Source organism: Periplaneta americana, chromosome 11 (genome assembly GCF_040183065.1).
Source record: "Periplaneta americana isolate PAMFEO1 chromosome 11, P.americana_PAMFEO1_priV1, whole genome shotgun sequence".
NCBI lineage: Eukaryota > Metazoa > Arthropoda > Insecta > Blattodea > Blattidae > Periplaneta > Periplaneta americana.
The window spans coordinates 117,955,873-117,974,840 of NC_091127.1; the positions used below are offsets into that span (position 1 = coordinate 117,955,873).

At 35.1% G+C, this 18,968-nt stretch overlaps 1 protein-coding gene across 1 annotated transcript in view; it reads left to right on the forward strand.

The window, feature by feature from the left end:
• The first annotated feature begins 5,329 nt into the window (after window positions 1-5,329).
• LOC138709270 (nose resistant to fluoxetine protein 6-like) overlaps window positions 5,330-18,968 on the forward strand; it is a 135,136-nt gene continuing 121,497 nt past the window's right edge. The window contains exon 1 of the mRNA XM_069839928.1: window positions 5,330-6,367. Coding sequence (XP_069696029.1) covers window positions 5,893-6,367 — 475 coding nt within the window. The 5' untranslated portion in view covers window positions 5,330-5,892. The remainder of the gene's footprint in view (window positions 6,368-18,968) is intronic.

Here is an 18,968-nt window from a genome sequence, read left to right on the forward strand (position 1 = left end):
TTCATCATTGGAAAGTGTAGTTTCTCTGGATGGACATAATGCTATAATGTTATTACAATAACTTGTGAGTGAATTGAGGACAGGTAAGATTAAAATAGCTTGTTATGCACAGAAAACTTGATAGTTTATTCTGTATATTCATTTCCTGTATTTCTTAAAATAATGTTTATGAACATATTCATTTTTATCTCAGAGAATTAACGAACAACAAGAGTGTATTGATTTAGTATGCAGTAATAGTACGTTAGCTTAGCAATGCATTATTTTATAATTCAAATTTTAACTACGCTCAATTCAATCGTGTTAAAATACATAAAAAATATATGCAATAAATGCAATGCAAAAAAATTGGGTAATGAGCCAAGCAGATTATGTTGCGATGTTGTAAAAGTTGTTCCTCCTGAGATTCAAGAGCTCCCACAACAAATTAAAATCTTTCTAATTCGAGTACATCCGTTATCAACACACTTTTTACATAATATAATATAATATAATATAATATAATATAATATAATATAATATAATATAATATAATATAATATAATATAATATAAACATAATAATAAATCTGTAGCCAAAATTGTTCTGTTAATTTTCGCTTTTCCAAAAATAATTGGTAATAACAATTAAGAAACATGTTAAAGGAATTGTCATTGCACAAAATGAGTGGTCTCTGGATCAAAATGATCGCATTTTAATATTTTAAATACAATTATATTAAGTAACACATTAAACGATTTATCCTTCTATCAAACACGAATGTTCCCTGGATCAAATGTCCTATTTTAATTATGTAATCACCTTATATTTATTTCTAACGGGTGCAGCGGAGCTCACGGGTACGGCTAGTTATGTAATATAAAGGAATTATACTTTGTATATGGCATGTTAAGTTACGACTGAAAAATAAAAAAAAAACTATGTCATTAAACAAGGTAACTGGCCACACTAACCCATTATCTCCTGGCCTAGTTGCCTCATGAGTGATCCCTTTGTGTCACTTGTGGGGTCCAGACCTGTGTTTGGATAGTTGATTAAACAACAACAATATCCGAAACATTTCAGAATTCATAAGATAGCCATAATCAGAAGGACGAGGTTTGAAGTAGTTTTAGAAATTGGTAAAATACGACAATTCCAAACTTAAGAGGTCAGATTTATTAGTGCGCGATGATGATTATGATGATGATGATTATTATTATTATTATTATTATTATTATTATTATTATTATTATTATATCTAATTTGTGTAAGAGGTACCTGCATTATGTCAATCGTCCATAAATACTCCTCTTCAAAACTTCGTTTTCTTGGCTGAGGCAATTTTTTGCGCAACCACGAAGAATGTATAGGCCTACTACTGCATTTCTATTACAGCAGAAACCACTTACCCAACCAGTCAGTTGCACTCATTTCAGTAAGCAGGCCACTGACCAGTGTTAGATGTAATCTGCTAAGAGTAATAAATTACTGTACCTTGTGCTCAGACACGAATGCGTAAGAAACTTTTCGCTTCTCTGAAAGTACGTATTTTTCAGAATGACTTCACGAACAGAGATGTGTTCTCTGAAGTCGGTAGCAGATTATACGCCACTTCATGACCAGCGAAACACAGTTTACTTTAACAAACTAATAAATTAAATATGACGAAAACTATTCCTTCCAGTGCAACCTTCAGTAGGTAGTTTCTTCTTAGCCAGTGACCCAACCATTTCCTTTTTCTCTTCCTGATCAGTTTCAGCATCATTCTTCCTTCACCCACTCTTGCCAACACAGCTTCATTTCTTATTCTGTCTGTCCATTTCACATGCTCCATTCTTCTCCATATCCACATTTCTAATGCTTCTAGTCATGACACTTCATTTCGTTGCAATACCCATGTTTCTGTCCCACATAATGCCACACGAAGTACTTCACTAGTCTCTTCCTTAGTTCTTATTCCATAGGTCCTCAGAAGAAAAATTAAGGATAGAAGAAGATATCAGATGATAGACAACATTAAGATACTTGGATCATACACGGAGACTAATAGTAAGAGGAAGGCGAAAATAGGAACGATTGAAGAATGCTGGGTTTGCAGTGAAAGACCTGCCCTTGGACAGAACACTATGAATTACTGAATGACGAACACCATACTATGGGAATGGCTTCTTCCAGAACGTGTTCAAAATGGATAAAAAGTCTAATTATATTCCAAATAATAATAGTAGGCCTATAGGCCTACGTGCCAATTTAAAGTAAAGACAAAAATATGAGATAAATACTTTTGTAAAAACAGAAAAAGACCAAATTAACCTCGAGATGGAAACAAGCTTAGTTACCTTAACTGTGATGTTTTGTAATGACTAGAGCCCGGATTTTATGCAATATGAAAATGAGAAATATGTACATAAATATGTAGCTAAAAATGGCAAAATATGTAATAAATAAAACATATGTAACTTAAAATCCAACCTTTATTAGATATATTTTTTGCACAATGATAAGAAAACAACCGAAAAAAATTACAGGTGCAAATGTAATTAACCTCATTTAATTATTGTTACTTACTGGATTTTAAGGAACCCGGAGGTTCATTGCCGCCCTCACATAAGACCGCCATTGGTACCTATCCTGAGCAATATTAATCCATTCTCTATCATCATATCCCACCTCCCTCAAATCCATTTTAATATTATCATCCCATCTACGTCTCGGTCTCCCTAAAGGTCTTTTTCTCTCCGGCCTCCCAACTAACACCTTATATGCACTTATTGTTTAGAGAAGCAATTAATAATAACATATTTTCCCATATTTTCTGCTGCCATCTATTGCCTCCTATCTGTCAGAATGTTCTTATAAATGGCAAAGACCTCTCAACTTCACACGAAGTAACTGGCGCGTATTTCAGATGAGGATGGTACTCGGAACAATGTTCTCAGGGAGCTGCACACATTCACCTTCAAGTATTTTGCATACATCGGAAAAAGTTGTGTATTCTGGGTTCTTTTTCAATACATCATTAAATCTTACTGAAACACACTCACCGGTTACTCCCTCGCTGGTTAACAACACTGCTACAAATTCTGATGTGTTTTGAGAACAAGAAAGAAAAACGTGTGAAACGGCATCGAACTCGTGCAATTTATCGTTGACTGTAACAACAGTGTATGAATAGCTCAATAGCTTTCAAACTTTGTTTCCTTTCTTGCTACGGTATTGGATAGTTCAATATAAGTGCAAAATAAACCGAGAAATTAATTATAATGATAATAATAATAATAATAATAATTTCTCGGTTTATTATTATTATTATTATTATTATTATTATTATTATTATTACTATTATTATATACAATGGACCAAAATTGGCACAAAATTTAAATGGTTATATTCCAGTAGCTAATGATTCCACTTGAAAGTTTATTTCACAGACAAATTTCAAAGTCCTTGTAGACGGGGAAAGTACTGTAATATTTAATTTTTTACCATTTATTAAACATTATTTTTATAGGGTGTAAGGCAGTGCAAAATCGATCGTTTATACCGAACTCAAGAGTTCAGCAGGCCAGCCATTTGTTGTGCTATCATTATTTGTTTTCTTCCGTTTTGAGTTCTCATTTTGTGAATAATTGTTCGCTTAACGAACGAAAACAAGATTTTCATTAAACATTTGCACCTATATGATAATTTATATGCCCGTCAAATTGCAACGAACTACGCTCAGCGAGAATGGTCTGTTTCAAGTGTACAAGGATTGATTAGCAATATACGGACATGGTATCCCTCCTGAGAGATTATTGCGTTAAAGATCGCATTTTTCAGGTTTTCTGATTGTTTCCGCTGGAGTTTCAAACGAGATCTTAATCCTATGGACTATTTTGTATGGAGTCAACTACAAACATCAGTTTACTACAAAACAAGAATTCGTAATATTGAACATTTATGATAACGCCTTCTTGAATGTTGGGACCGGCATGATCAAAGACAGATATCCAGTGCTATTGCACAATGGAGAAGACGCCTACAAATGGTTGTGAGGGCAAATGGCGGTCACATAGAGCATCATTTGTAATTCTGATTACTTGAAAGATCATTAATTATTATTAATTTTACCAACATTCAATTTCTGCATTTTGAAGTAATAAATTGTCTTCAAAAACCACATTTTCGCATCATTATATATTGACCTCCATAAGATTTTAATTAAACCTTAAAAATAAATAAATAAATAAATAAATAAATAAATAAATAAATAAATATTTCTAATTTTGTGCAGTTTTTTTGGCCCACTGTTTATATTCTACAATAATGTTAAAATATGTAAAATTATGTAGTATGGTGTGAACTATGTAATATTATACCAAATGTGTAAAAAAAAAGTAAAATAAAATTTATGGACAAGATTCCTACATGTGTATCTCGACAACATTTGCCTTTTATTCGTGCATAAATATGTACAGTAGAACTAAAATATATAATTACAATTACATAGTAATGGCTGGTGTTTTGTGAGATTAACAATGTCGAAAACTTCCTCATAACAAATGAATTAGCCACCGGCGTGGCTCAGTCGGTTAAGGCGCTTGCCTGTCGATATGAAGTTGCGCTCGGGCGCGGGTTCGATCCCCGCTTGGGCTGAATACCTGGTTGGGTTTTTTCCGAGGTTTTCCTCAACCGTAAGGTGAATGCCAGGTAATCTATGGCGAATTCTCGGCCTCATCTCGCCAAATACCATCTCGCTATCACCAATCTCATCGACGATAAATAACCTCGTAGTTGATACAGCGTCGTTAAATAACCAACTAAAAAAAAACATAAATGAATTAATGTGATTTATATTGAAATATTACCTGGTTTCTCCGGTTTACTGAAATACAAACAGGGTACTATTTTTTCTCCCTTGAAGCGCAAGTTTACAGTGAGAGAGAGAGAGAGAGAGAGAGAGAGAGAGAGAGAGAGAGAGAGATCCTATGAAGTTTCCTCACTCAGAAGTGAATAATAATATTTCGCGATTACTTCACAGCACCATATAGCGCTCTCAGATCGGGAACGATCGACTTCTTAAGCGCTATATTTTCCTCACTTTCACGAATGAAAAAGCTGAACTCGTGTATATATCAGAAGGAATATGTTGACTCACTGGAAATGTCCTAGTCTTTGCGGAAACCATCTGTAAACAACAAAATTTGTTAGGCGTATCGGTTCATCTCTTATGTAACGCCCGTGTAACACTGCCCCTCCCCACACTTGCACTTTCACGTTAAGTTCAGTCGCCTGCCGCCTCCTCCACCTCTCTTTCTTGAGTGACGTCACAGTGATGTTGCGGACCGAATAGAGAACGTAACGGTGATAGTTGTGGCTAACCAGTTCACGAAGTGGACGTGTGCGTGCTCATGATCGCGCTCACAAATACAGTGAAAAGTTCGAAGCGTGAGTGAATTGTTGCTGCTATTCGGGTAAAACTTATTTAGAAATTTTACACAAAGAACTGGTAACTAACATAGATCTTTAAGACAAAGTTCTATGGATATTTAAAGAAAAATTGAAATAAATTGTAGGAAAATGTTAGCGTAGGAAGAGTTTCAAGTAAAAATAATGTAATAAATATACTAATAAGTAACCCATTTTATGAATGAATTCATGTTATTTGTTGAAGTAACTTGAAAGTTCCCTCTTATTTGAATGACATATTAAATAAGTAACTTACAATCATTAAATAACTCTCTTATTCTATTTTAAAGCAAAATACAACAGATACGGAAATAGAAGTTTCTAGTTACTGTGACAAAAACTATAGGACAAGAAAAAATTGTAGTAGATGTATCGTAACAAGACAATAGGTGTAAATCAACGGTGTGACAAAAAATCATAATCGAACACACACACGGAAAAACACAGAGTGGCGCAAGCATGATCCTACATAAGCAACTTCCCCAGATTTTAGCAGTTTTTTCTATATTATCTTTTGTAACGTGTGTCGATGTGGTTGATGTGACGGAAGTGTTACCAAACTTTACGAGGAATGATAGTGATATGCCTGTACAAAACAAAACGAACACCAAGACGCTATATGTGTTTAAACCTCCTGATGAACATATTAATAGTTCTAATATTCAAATTGTCGGGAGCGAGGACATAAAAAAAGTGGAGTACTTCGAAGTAAAGGAGTCCGCGTTTGTAAATAAGACTAAAGAGATCCAAGAACACTTACCTTCTGGCAGGGGAGTGTCGTACCCCAGCGGCGGTGAATTGGGATGGCTGCAGAACGTGTATAACCCGTATCTTTGGGGATCATCGCCACCAGGAGAGCTGGCAGCGGGGTGTAGAGAGGATATGGAGGTGTTTCTGACGTCTCTGAACAACGGATCGCTCTGGGCTGCAAAGAGTAAATACCGCTTTTCAGTTTTGGCAGTAGTAGTAGTAGTAGTAGTAGTAGTAGTAGTAGTAGTAGTAGTACAGTAGAAGAGGTAAGATCTGTTCTGTGACCTTATCATGTGCAGTGGCTATATCACCAATGAGTATGAAGGTGGAAGATAGGTTTCAGTCTGTGATGATCTTTCGTGTCCGTAGATTCGCATCCATCATGAAACGAACTCTCTTTCTAATAGCTCATTCTTTCCTCTCTCGCACAGCCCACATATCAGGTCTCGCCTCCTCATCTGTAGTAGTAGTAGTAGTAGTAGTAGTAGTAGTAGTAGTAGTAGTAGTAGTAGTAGTAGTAGTAGTAGTAGTGATACCTTAATAATGATGATAATAATAATGATGATGATAATAATAATAAAAGGTAATAATGATAATTCGAAATTGCGACAGAAAATATGAAAAAGTACAAGTCTCCAGGCATTGATCAAATTCCAGCAGAATTAATACAAGAAGGTGGAAGCGAATTATCTAGCGAAATTTATAAACTTGTACTTGCAATTTGGGAAAAGGAAATTGTACCAGAACAATGGAAGGCGTCCATTATCGTACCTATTTTTAAGAAGGGGGACAAGACTAACTGTAGTAACTTTCTACTTGAAGCAAGTAAAGCGATAGGGTTGGAAGTAAATCCCGAAAAGACGAAGTATATGATTATGTCTCGTGAACAGAATATTGTACGAAATGGAAATATAAAAATTGGAGATTTATCCTTCGAAGAGGTGGAAAAATTCAAATAGCCTATCTTGGAGCAACAGTAACAAATATAAACGACACTCGGGAGGAAATTAAACGCAGAATAATTATGAGAAATGCCTGTTATTATTCGGTTGAGAAGAAACTTTTGTCATCTAGCCTTCTGTCAAAAAATCTGAAAGTTAGAATTTATAAAACAGTTATATTACCGGTTGTTCTGTATGGTTGTGAAACTCTCACTTTGAGAGAGGAATAGAGATTAAGGGTGTTTGAGAATAAGATTCTTAGGAAAATATTTGGGGCTAAGAGGGTTGAGGTTACAGGAGAATGGAGAAAGTTACACAACGCAGAGCTGCACGCATTGTATTCTTCACCTGACATAATTAGGAACATTAAATCCAGACGTTTGAGATGGGCAGGGCATGTAGCACGTATGGGTGAATCCAGAAATGCATATAGAGTGTTAGTTGGGAGGCCGGAGGGAAAAAGACCTTTGGGGAGGCCGAGACATAGATGGGAAGATAATATTAAAATGGATTTGACGGAGGTGGGATATGATGGTAGAGACTGGATTAATCTTGCCCATGATAGGGACCAATGGCGAGCTTATGTGAGAGCGCAATGAACCTCCGGGTTCCTTAAAAGCCAGTAAGTAAATAGTAATGATAATAAATATAGTAATAATGATAATATTAATGCTATTAATAATAATAATAATAATAATAATAATAATAATAATAATAATAATAATAATAAAAATAATAATAACAATGACAATGATAATAATAATAATAATAATAATAATAATAATAATGCCACTACCGTAGCTCAGTCGGCTAAAGCAGTTACCCGTCGATTCAAAATTGCGCTCGGACGCGTGTTCGATTCCAGATTAGGCTGATTACCTGGTTGGGTTTTTTTTTTAGATTTTCCCTAACCGTAAGGCAAATGTCCGGTAATCTATGGCGAATCCTCGGTCCCATTTTGCCAGATATCATGTCGCTATCACCAATTGCTATCGACGCTAAATACCCTAGTGGTTGATACAGCGTCGTTAAATAACCAACTAAAATATAAAATAAAAATAATGATAATAATAATAATAATAATAATAATAATAATAATAATAATAATAATGCCACTAGCTAAAGCACTTGCTACCGAACCAAAGTTGCGCTCGGGCGCGGATTCGATTTCCGATTCGGTTGATTACCTGGTTGGGTTTTTTCCTAGGTTTTCCCTAACCGTTAGGCAAATGTGAGGTAATCTATGGCGAATCCACGTCATCATTTTGCCAGATACCATGTCGCTATCACCAATTTCTATCGACGCTAAATACCCTAGTAGTTAATACAGCGTCGTTAAATAACCAACTAAAATATAAAATAATAATAATCATCATAATAGCAATAATAACAATAATAATTTATTATTATTGTTATTACTACTACTATTATTATTATTATTATTATTATTATTACTATTATTGACTTCGTTAAAAGTTGTCTTACAACATCGTTATGTAAAGTCGTGTTGTAGCAGTAACTTTAAGCTGTATGGTGACATCTGTTCTTAAAGTAACTTTTATAGTTGATTATTTAACGACGCTGTATCAACTGCTAGGTTATTTAGCGTCGATGGTATTGATGATAGCGAGATAATATTTGGCGAGGTGAATACGAGGATTCGCCATAGATTACCTGACATTCGCCTTACGGTTGGAGATATTTCCTTTTGTGTTCAGAAAAACAGCATATTTCCTACTAAGTCTTCGAGAATATATCAAAGGTTGTGTTTTCAGATTGATAATTAACGTCGCGTTCTATACGCCTTAAAAACTTTCTTTGTCCTACAACCATTAGAATAGGCTTCGGACACGTGCATTTGTTTACATGCGGAGTCTTCTTGTATGGAATAGGGTTTAGCACTACGGAATGAATTCTGGTTAGAGTCTGTATGCGGAAAGAAATTTTATAATGAAATTTCGACCAGTGTATGAAACCGATGTCCACTCGGGATAGTAATGAATTTCGGGAGCGACAGTGAGTAGCAAAATTCTGTTTCGCACGTCAGAGAGAATCGACGTGTTAGCTACACGTTATCCTGGTACTGGTTGAACGATAGTTTGCTTCTGTTGATACATGTTGATATTAGACCAGCAGCAAGCGGATAGGCCTCAACTCTTAATGGGCTGTAGCGTTTGTTTGAGACATGTAAAAGTACGAATGCATTTTTTATAATATTTTTGTATTCCTGGGTTATTCCCGAGGATACAATGATTACGTCCATAGCTTTATGGGCTCGTGAATAATAATGAGTTTCATAACAATTATAACAAAACGAATAAGAGGAAATAATTCTAATGAGAATGAATTTTCATCACTGCACTAGTTAATGCCGGCCTCTCCTGACTTAAGGGAAGAGGATGGTATTTTTTGGTGAAAAATGAGTAAATTAAAAAAAAAATCTTTAAAATACTCTGTGATATGTGTGGAATGCATAGCATAACATTTTGTGGGTATTTGTGCCCTTATCGGATGTTGAGTCGCCATTTTTAAACTCCCTGCGTTATGGATTTTTAAATCACTCGCCTACTTTTATTGTTGTTTCTGGTAAATTAAATGTAAAAAAAAAATCTTTAAAATACACTTTGATATGTGTGAAATGCATTTCATAACATTTGGTGGGTATTTGTGCCCTTATCGGATGTTGAGAAGTCATTTTTAAACTTCCTGCGCTATGGATTTTTAAATCACACGCTTTTATTGGTTTCCAGTAACTTCATTTTTTTTTTGCTACATTGCCAGACAAAAATGGATATAATTTCTGAACTATTAAAGATACATGCATGAAATTTAGAACACACATTCTTTAGACTATTAAGAAACTTTTCTCTGTAACATAATTTTGTTAATTGATTTCATTTTTAAAATACGTCCGTTTGTTTGCAAGAAAGGAAATCAGAAAAGTGCTATTAAATTTTAATTGTTTATTTTACAAACGTAGGGACTAATACCAAAGTTCTGTTACAGACAGTTTGTAGAACATGCTTTTGCAAACTCATTGCAAAAAATTGTTTGAATCTATCTTTAAAGACGGTTTAGATATATCGGTTTTAGTACAAAATTCTGCATTGGGTATATATTTTTTTTTTCAAATTTGGGCCCCCAAATAATTTTTTTTCAAAATATCTATATTTGGTTGAGCTGCTACAGCTATGAGATCTCTACATACAAAAAATTAATATTTTACACCAAATATAAAAAAAAGTTTTAACAAATACCATCCTCTCCCCTTAAGTTACACCAATTTGCCTGCACTACAGCTCGTGAAGTGTGAGTTCGCCGTTGATAAGTAGAAAGGAACTCAGAACATTAGTAGAACGGTACACTTTACACTATTATTTAAACCAATTTTCGTGTCTTACTTTTTACATTGGCATTTAGGTTGCTTTTCCGTTACAGTATTCATTAGCGTCCCAGCTTTCAAGAAGGCTTCGGCCTAATGTCCTAACGGTTGCCTTATTATGTAGATGGGAACAATTACTGAAGGTCTACTTATTTAAAGTTTCATGTTGCTATGAAAAATTAAAGAATCGTTGAAATTACTTCAAATTCTATTAATAATTATTTATATACAGTATACTATAACCAAGCAAGTTGGCTCATACTTATCGCATGGTCTCGCATTCGGGAGGTCTGTGGTTCGATTCGCGGACCGACCAACCTGACTATGGTTTTTCCACAGTTACTTAGGCAAATGCTGGATTGGAATTTTCATTGTCACGATCCATTTTCCCTTTCCCTTCCTTGTAGGAAAAAAATTAGAATTCATATCATTGATCTTTCTCATCTCATTCAATAGACGTAGGCTATTCAGGTCAAGACGCATGTCTCCATCCGCTTACGGGAGGGGGCGTCGTCTCCGCAACCGTTCCTGGGTTCCCAGCCCTCCGCAATATCTCTGCCAGATTCATTCCTTAAGAGCACTTCCAAGGGCGCTTCGATACCTTGGAATGGCCGTTGGAATGGATCCTGTGCACCTTGGTCATCTTGGCGGTATACATTTAGAGCGGGGGAAGGGTAGGAGGCCCCCACTGGGTGAGCGGGTGAGGGGTCACATGCGGCCGGTGGGCTGGTACACCCTCATCCTCATTCATCCCATACAATTCGGAGTATACAATAGGCCTCAGTATGGCCGACGTGCAAACCCGCCCGTAGCCACCGTGACCTAACCTAACCTATATACTGTAAGTTTCAAATTATAATCTCTTAATGGGATATTGTACAAAATGGAAATATAAAAATTGGAGATTTATCTTTTGAAGATGTGAAAAAATTCCAATATCTTGGAGCAACAGTAACAAATATAAATGACATCCGGGAGGAAATTAAACGCAGAATAAATATGGGAAATGCGTGTTATTATTCGGTTGAGGAGTTTTTATCATCTAGTCTGATGTCAAAAAATCTGAAAGTTGGAATTTATAAAACAGTTATATTACCGGTTATTCTGTATGGTTGTGAAACTTTGGGAGAAGAGCAGAGATTAAGGGTGTTTAAGAATAAGGTTCTCAGGAAAATATTTGGGGCTAAAAGGGATGAAGTTACAGGAGAATGAAGTTACACAACGCAGAAATGCACGCATTGTAATCTTCACCTGACATAATTAGGAACATTAAATTCAGACGTTTGAGATCGGCAGGGCATGTAGCACGTATGGGCGAATTAAGAAATGCATATAGAGTGTTGGTTGGGAGGTCGGAGGGAAAAAGACCTTTGGGGAAGCCGAAACGTAGATGGGAGGATAATATTAAAATTGATTTGAGGGAGGTGAGATATGATGATAGAGACTGGATTAATCTTGCTCAGGATAGGAACCGATGGCGGGTTTATGTAAGGGCGGCAATGAACCTGCGGGTTAAAAGCCATTTGTAAGTAAGTAAGTAAGTAGGTAAGCAAGCAAGTCTCTTAATGGGATTTTTCACAGCAACATGAAGCTTTAAAATTCAGGTTGCTCAAAATTAAATTTCGAACTGTGCCGTCGATATATTGACAGACTTTGCTTGTAAGTCTGACTTTGTTTATTTTGCGTTAAATTATATTACAAATACCAGTAATATTAAATAATTAATTATTTTCAGTAATTTGGATTAGTTGCAATTAATCTTACTGTTGAAGTGAATATTTTGACTTAGAAATATCATAGTTGTTTTGAAACTGGAAAAATAAAAGACATTAAGTAACCTGTAATATATCCGTGACATGGAAGAAACAGCTATAGCATATTTATAGATTATATTTTTGTGAACTGATTGGATGCCATGAGATTTGCATAGCTTTCACATGGACACTATGGGAATGGATTTTTTTTTTTTGCTTGAGGCAGAGACCTGAGTTTTACACTTTTTGTTAATAAGATGTGAAGTGAGTTCACAAATCTTGTAACATCCGTGACGGAATCTTTTCTTTATTTTCTTCAATAATAATACATTTTATTCAACAACTTTTTTCCTTTAAAATGATACTGATCTTCTAAATTGATTCTAATAATAAAGTTGACAAAAGTAATTTCATTTTCAATATATAGAATTTGAAAATAATAAAAATGTAACATACGTGACAACTGGAATGGCAGTAGGGAGAAACGGGAGTACACCGAGGAAATCTTTTGCAAGCATCATCTTTGTCCACCATAAAATCCATCACGACCTGAACACGGGTCGTCTGGATGGAAGACCAGGGAGCTAGGAATTGAGCTCTGCACAGAAGAAACGAGAGAAAACGATGCACACCCGTAACGAAGAATCTCAGCCAGGAGATAGAAGTGGTCATTTAGGGCACAAATTGGTATTGTGTGTTTGGTGAAACTATGAAGCTATTGTAGTGATGCCGTTGACACTAAACCCTATTCTGAGCAAGTGGATCGAGTACACGAAGTCCCGAAGCATTGCGACACACCTTTGATCAACAGAAAGCATGCAATATGTCCTAAGAAAACAATGCTCCAGCATACCAGACCATGCAACATTTCTACAAGGACGGCGACTTTATGCATTTCAAGAAGTCATAAATGCGTGTGGAAAGTTTTTCGCAATAAAATCTAAGGATTAGTATCGCCGACAAATTAGAATGCTGACAGGAAGATGGATAAAAAGTGTCAAACGAATTTCGGAAAAGTGACAAAATTTCCCGCTGTAATTTTACGCATGCCGCATAAATTCAGTCCTCTATAATTTTACGAGTGATACTACCATGTTTACTCCTGTTTTAAGTATTTTTTTGGTTATTTTACGTCGCTTTATCAACTGCTATGGTTATCTAGCGTCTGAGTGAGATGAAGAAGATGATGCTAGCGAGATGAGTTCGAGGTCCAGCTCCAAAAATTACTCAGCATTTCCTCTCACTGGATTGAGGGGAAAACCCTGGAAAAAAACCTCAACCAGGTAACTTATCCTAACCGCGATTTGAATCCGGACCCGCTAGTCTCACTGTCAGACATTCTAACCGTTACTACACAGCGGTGGACTGTTTTAACTATTATACAAAGAACAAAAATAAACGGAATCACTCATTATGGACATAAGATGTACTCTCATTTTCTAGATTGCATACAGAGAGTAAGTAATTGATTTTGGCTATAGATGTTATGATTTATGTAACTTCTGTAACTTCTGCCAATGTGGGGGAAGGGGGGAGAGGAAAGAGGGAAAAATAGAGAGAGAGAGAGAGAGAGAGATATGTAGTGCTTCCACAGTCTATAGTGAGGATCACATAAGAACAGTTTCTAAACAGCAAATATTCCCGTCTTGTCAGTGTTGCCAACTGTTAACAGATATCACACGATCCTTCGTACTAAAATACTTATTTACTTACTGTATTTTATGTTCGAAGTTTATTCTAAATAATTCAATAATTTGTACTACATTTTCGTAGGCATACTATACGAGAAAGGGATCAACATGTCAAGTATTTTGTCTGGAAATACAAAATTCATTGGTTTGGCTAAACAATTGACTCACGAGACCTAACCTAAAAATGTATTTTGTTTGACCAGATGAAATTATTATTACTAACTAACGAAAACTTACCTCACTATAATATTGAATTATAACCACACCGCAACACACAAAATAGCTATTATGTATTAATATTAATACTGATATTAATTAATTAATTATTAGTATATTCAAATTTCACTAGGTTCCAGTAACAGTCTCAGAAAACTATACAATTTCAATTTCATGGAACTCCAGCACCGACAAATATTGTCGATATTTGTCTCAGCTGCCAACATACCAGTTACAAAATCACTACCATTTGTAGTATTTGTCAGTATCGAAATTCGAAACGAAGTTGGCAAAAGAAAATTCAACCTGCAAACTAGAAAATCACCATAATTCACTAGTATCTGTAGTAATGGGGGAAAAATGGTTAGGTTTCACCCTTAGGATATGAAGTAAGCTGACCCGGACTATAGTATGTACAGTCACGAAGCTCAATATGTAATAAAGCTGCATCCATAGATAGTTGCTAACCACTAGGATCGCTACTATTGCCTCATTACAGACAATGCGAAATAATACCTGCACAGTCTATTGTTTCTAGCAACCTCACAACTCAAGCTTCGTGACTGTATATACTAGAATGTGGTACTTCTGTGCATTGCGAAAATACTGCGGGATAGTTAGCTGCAAAAATAATCGAAAATCTGCAATTCCCTGGTCACAATTTGTCACCTTCTTGCGTAGGTACGTGCTTCTATACATTTTTACACAACAAAAGCTAGTTGCATTTGAATACAGAGTCTTACTCTCTAAGCAGATTAATTGACATAACAGTCACGGTCTGATATTTCTCAGCACTCCAGCTTCGCAACTGATTTCATTCAAGAGAATCTGGCGAGGACCGTAGTGGTCCAGTTATACCACAATATGTACGACACGGACACCGAAATCAAAAGTACAACTGCACTTCCTGGTACAATAACATTTCATATCGTTCGTTCTTTCATCCTTAAAACTTCTTTACTTACTACACAGGAGATGGAATTGAATCAAAGCCATACATATTAAGAAGACTACAGAAATTAGTTGAGAATAGGAGAAATAAAATATTAAAATGTTTCTCCTGGAAATTACTGAATAGCATCTTAATAAAGACGAGCTGTGTGATAGCTATCACAGTTTATTTAAAACGTGCAGAATACGGATCACTGTTTATAATTCATCAGCTGTGGAAGGAATATCGTTTACTTATGAAGCTCATAACGCCATATTTGATAAAGGGATTTAGGCCTACTGTGCTTAAAGGTGATTTTCAAGAAAGCATTTTATGAACCACTATTTACATAGGAAATAAGTATGACACTATTGTTTCAGAAATATACGGGGTGAGTAAAAAGTATGGAACAATGCTTGTAACTTTCTTATTTCTAATTTTATGAAGAAACTGTTTATACAAAAGTTGTAGGCTATCAAAGAAGAAATATTTTGAACATATTTTCAAGTTCTATGCTTTTCATTTATAAAGAGTGTGCCAATGAGTATGTTTTTTTTTTAAATAGCACCATGTACTTATTTCTCCATTTTTGGATTCTCTAGGTCTCAGTACGTACAAAATTATATTGCCATTTATAAACTATTCTTTTGTAAAAATTATCTCTTTTGATGGCAATGTATGTGTACTGAACAAAGGAAAATTTGAATGCTTCAGTACAACAATTTGAGGAGGCTTTAGATTAAACAATTGCACACAAAAGCTAATAGAAATAAGTGAATAAAGCTAATAAAAACAATTGAATAACAATAGTTAAAAATTAAACAATTTCAAAGACAGATTTATGAATTTTTGGCAGTAAATGGGGGCCATTTTGAGCACCTATTGTGAACTGAAATCAATACGTGATATAACACAACAATGCTAATTTTGGTTTCAGTGGGCTTTCTTGTTTTACAATCCATGTCTTGCATTCCTATTGCACTCAAATTTCAATGGTGCATATGCTACAATGTGCCTTTTTTTAATTATAAGTTTAAATAATATTAATATTGTTATTCAATTGTTTTTATTAGTTTTTTTACTTGTTTCTATTAGCTTTTATCTGTATTTGTTTAATACAAAGCCTCCTCAAATTGATGTACTGAATCATTAAAAGTTTCCTTTATTCAGTACACATACATTGCCATCAGAAGAGATAATTTTTTTTACAAAAGAATAGTTTATAAATGGCAAACAAAATATGATTTTGTACGTACTGAGATCTGGAGAACCCAAAAATGGAGAAATAAATACATGGTGCTATTAAAAATAAACATAATTCTTGGCACAAACTTTATAAATGAAAAGCATAGTATTTAAAAATATGTTCAAAATATTCCTTCTTTGATACCCTACAACTTTTTTTTATAAATAGTTTCTTCATAAAATTATAAATAAGAAAGTTACAAGCATTGTTGCAAACTTTTTACTCACTCTGTATAAGAGCACCACATATCGATAATGATATTAAACACAATACAAGGTGGAAGGGAAATAACCCTGCAGATTGAGAGGGGCGATAGGGTACACTTAAAGGAATAGAAAAACCTATATTACGTGTTGTGATTAAATGCACGGTTAATTTAGAAAATTAAGTTGGAAGTTTCAGCAGTCCGGCAATATCGCCGCTAATACAGTAATCTTTCTTCTAATAATAAAGATGTAAGAGGTCAACGAACTCAGGTCTGTCTCTGTACGCGAGTCTCCCTCTCTCGCTACGACGTTGCAATATGTTCGCAACGTTCAGTGGCTTGAAATTAATGGTTTTTAAATTGAATTTACACGAAAACCGTCCACGCTATTGAAATACGCCAAAGGGATAAGTGATTCATTATATTTCCTGTCGATATGGACAAAATTCACGATCCTACTCGCAATAGTTACCGACTAAGAGGGTTTTAAACATTTGAAAAAAAAATCTGATAAAACTGTGGTAAATTTTAGCGGTAGAGATAGACTGCAAGCTTATCATTCAAAGACATGGGTATTTCACGTGGCGTTAAGCTACTTCCTACGTAGCAAGAAATCTACGATTTCATCTATTTTACGAGCCGGCACTAAACTGGCGACAGTCGAATATGATAATATAATAATATAATACAATAATAATAATAATAATAATAATAATAATAATAATAATAACGGCCAAGAAAGCTCTTAATATAAAAAGGAACATCATCTGCTGACCTCTGGAGAAAGAACTAAGGAAGAGAAGTGAAGTGCTTTGTATGTATTGTAGCATAGTATGTTGCAGAAACATGGACATTATGACAAAGTGAAGAGAAGCAAATTGAAGCATTTGAATTGTGAATATGGAGAAGAAAGGAGCATGTGAAGTGGACAGACAGAATACGAAATGAAGATAATAACATATTATGTTGGCAAAAGTGGACGAAGAAAGAATGATGCTGAAACTGATCAGGAAGGGGGAGAGAAATTGGTTGGGTCACTGGCTGAGAAGAAACTGCCTACTGAAGAATGCACTGGAAGGAATGGTGAACGGGAGAAACGTTCGGAGCAGAAGATGATGTTAGATGATAGACGACATTAAGATATATGGAGACAAAGAGGAAGGCAGAAAAAAGGAAAGATTGGAGAAAGCTGGGTTTGGGCAGAACTCTGAGAACAAACGAACGAACGAACGAACGACGACGACGACGACAATAATAATAATAATAATAATAATAATAATAATAATAATAATAATAATAATGGATACGAACATTTCATATTATACAAAGTGGAAGTGAAATAATCTTGCAGATTGAAAGAGACGATAGAGTACACTGAAATGAATAGAAAACTTATATTACGTTTTGTGATTAAATGCACGGTTAATTAGAAAATTAAGTTAGAAGTTCCAGCAGTCGGCAACATCGCCGCTGACACACAGTTCTCGTAATACAGATGTAAAAGGTCAAAGAACTCTGTGTGTCTCGCTAGATAAGCTATTCTCTGGCGCTGTGTTGCAACCAAAGCGCATCGTGCAGTTGCTTCAAATTAGAGGTTTTTAAAATTAAATTTACACGAAAACCGTCCACACTATTTAAATACGCCAGAGGGATAAATTATTCTTTATTAGTTTTCCTACCGATATGGACAAAAATCACGATCATACTCGCAATAGTTACCGAATAAGAGGTTGTTAAACAATTGAGGAAAAACTATTAACTTTGAATCGATATGATGATATAGTTTTTTATTACATACAACATGAACTATTCGTTCTGAAAATCTGCAAGGCTATTTCTCTTCCACTCTGTCTATTACACTGCTAAAACCTGGAACATTTTCTGCATACTAATGATCTCCTTTCCTTCCTTTCTCTTTTCTTTCTTTGCCTAACCTCCCCTTTTATCAGACTTACGGGCAGGGCATAGTTGCGCCCCACGGTGAGGTAAGATGCAGCAGATAAAAAAGGTTCCCTGTTTTGTGGGCATAGTTGCGCCCCGTTCCCATCAGGTAGAGAAAAGGGCATGGCATAGTTGCGCCCCGATGAAATAGGTTGACAAAAATTCACTACGGAAACTCGAGCCTCGTATTGATTTCTTATTCGATTTAATATTTATTAAAATAAACACCATGAAGTTGGTAGTGCTTTAGTAACTGTTTTTCTACTGTTCATGCAGTACTTTACTAACTGACATATTAAAATGAGTGAGGCGTTGGAATATGGGGCCTTAGCAGTCTTGACATTTTATTAGTGATTTTCACACCGTCTATGGCGTATAGTGAGTTTAATTTCAAATAAATGTTAAGTTTAGTGAAAAGGGTAAAGAGTTAACAATTCACAATGGTTCCAAGTTTCAATTTTCGAAACCTTGTACCGTA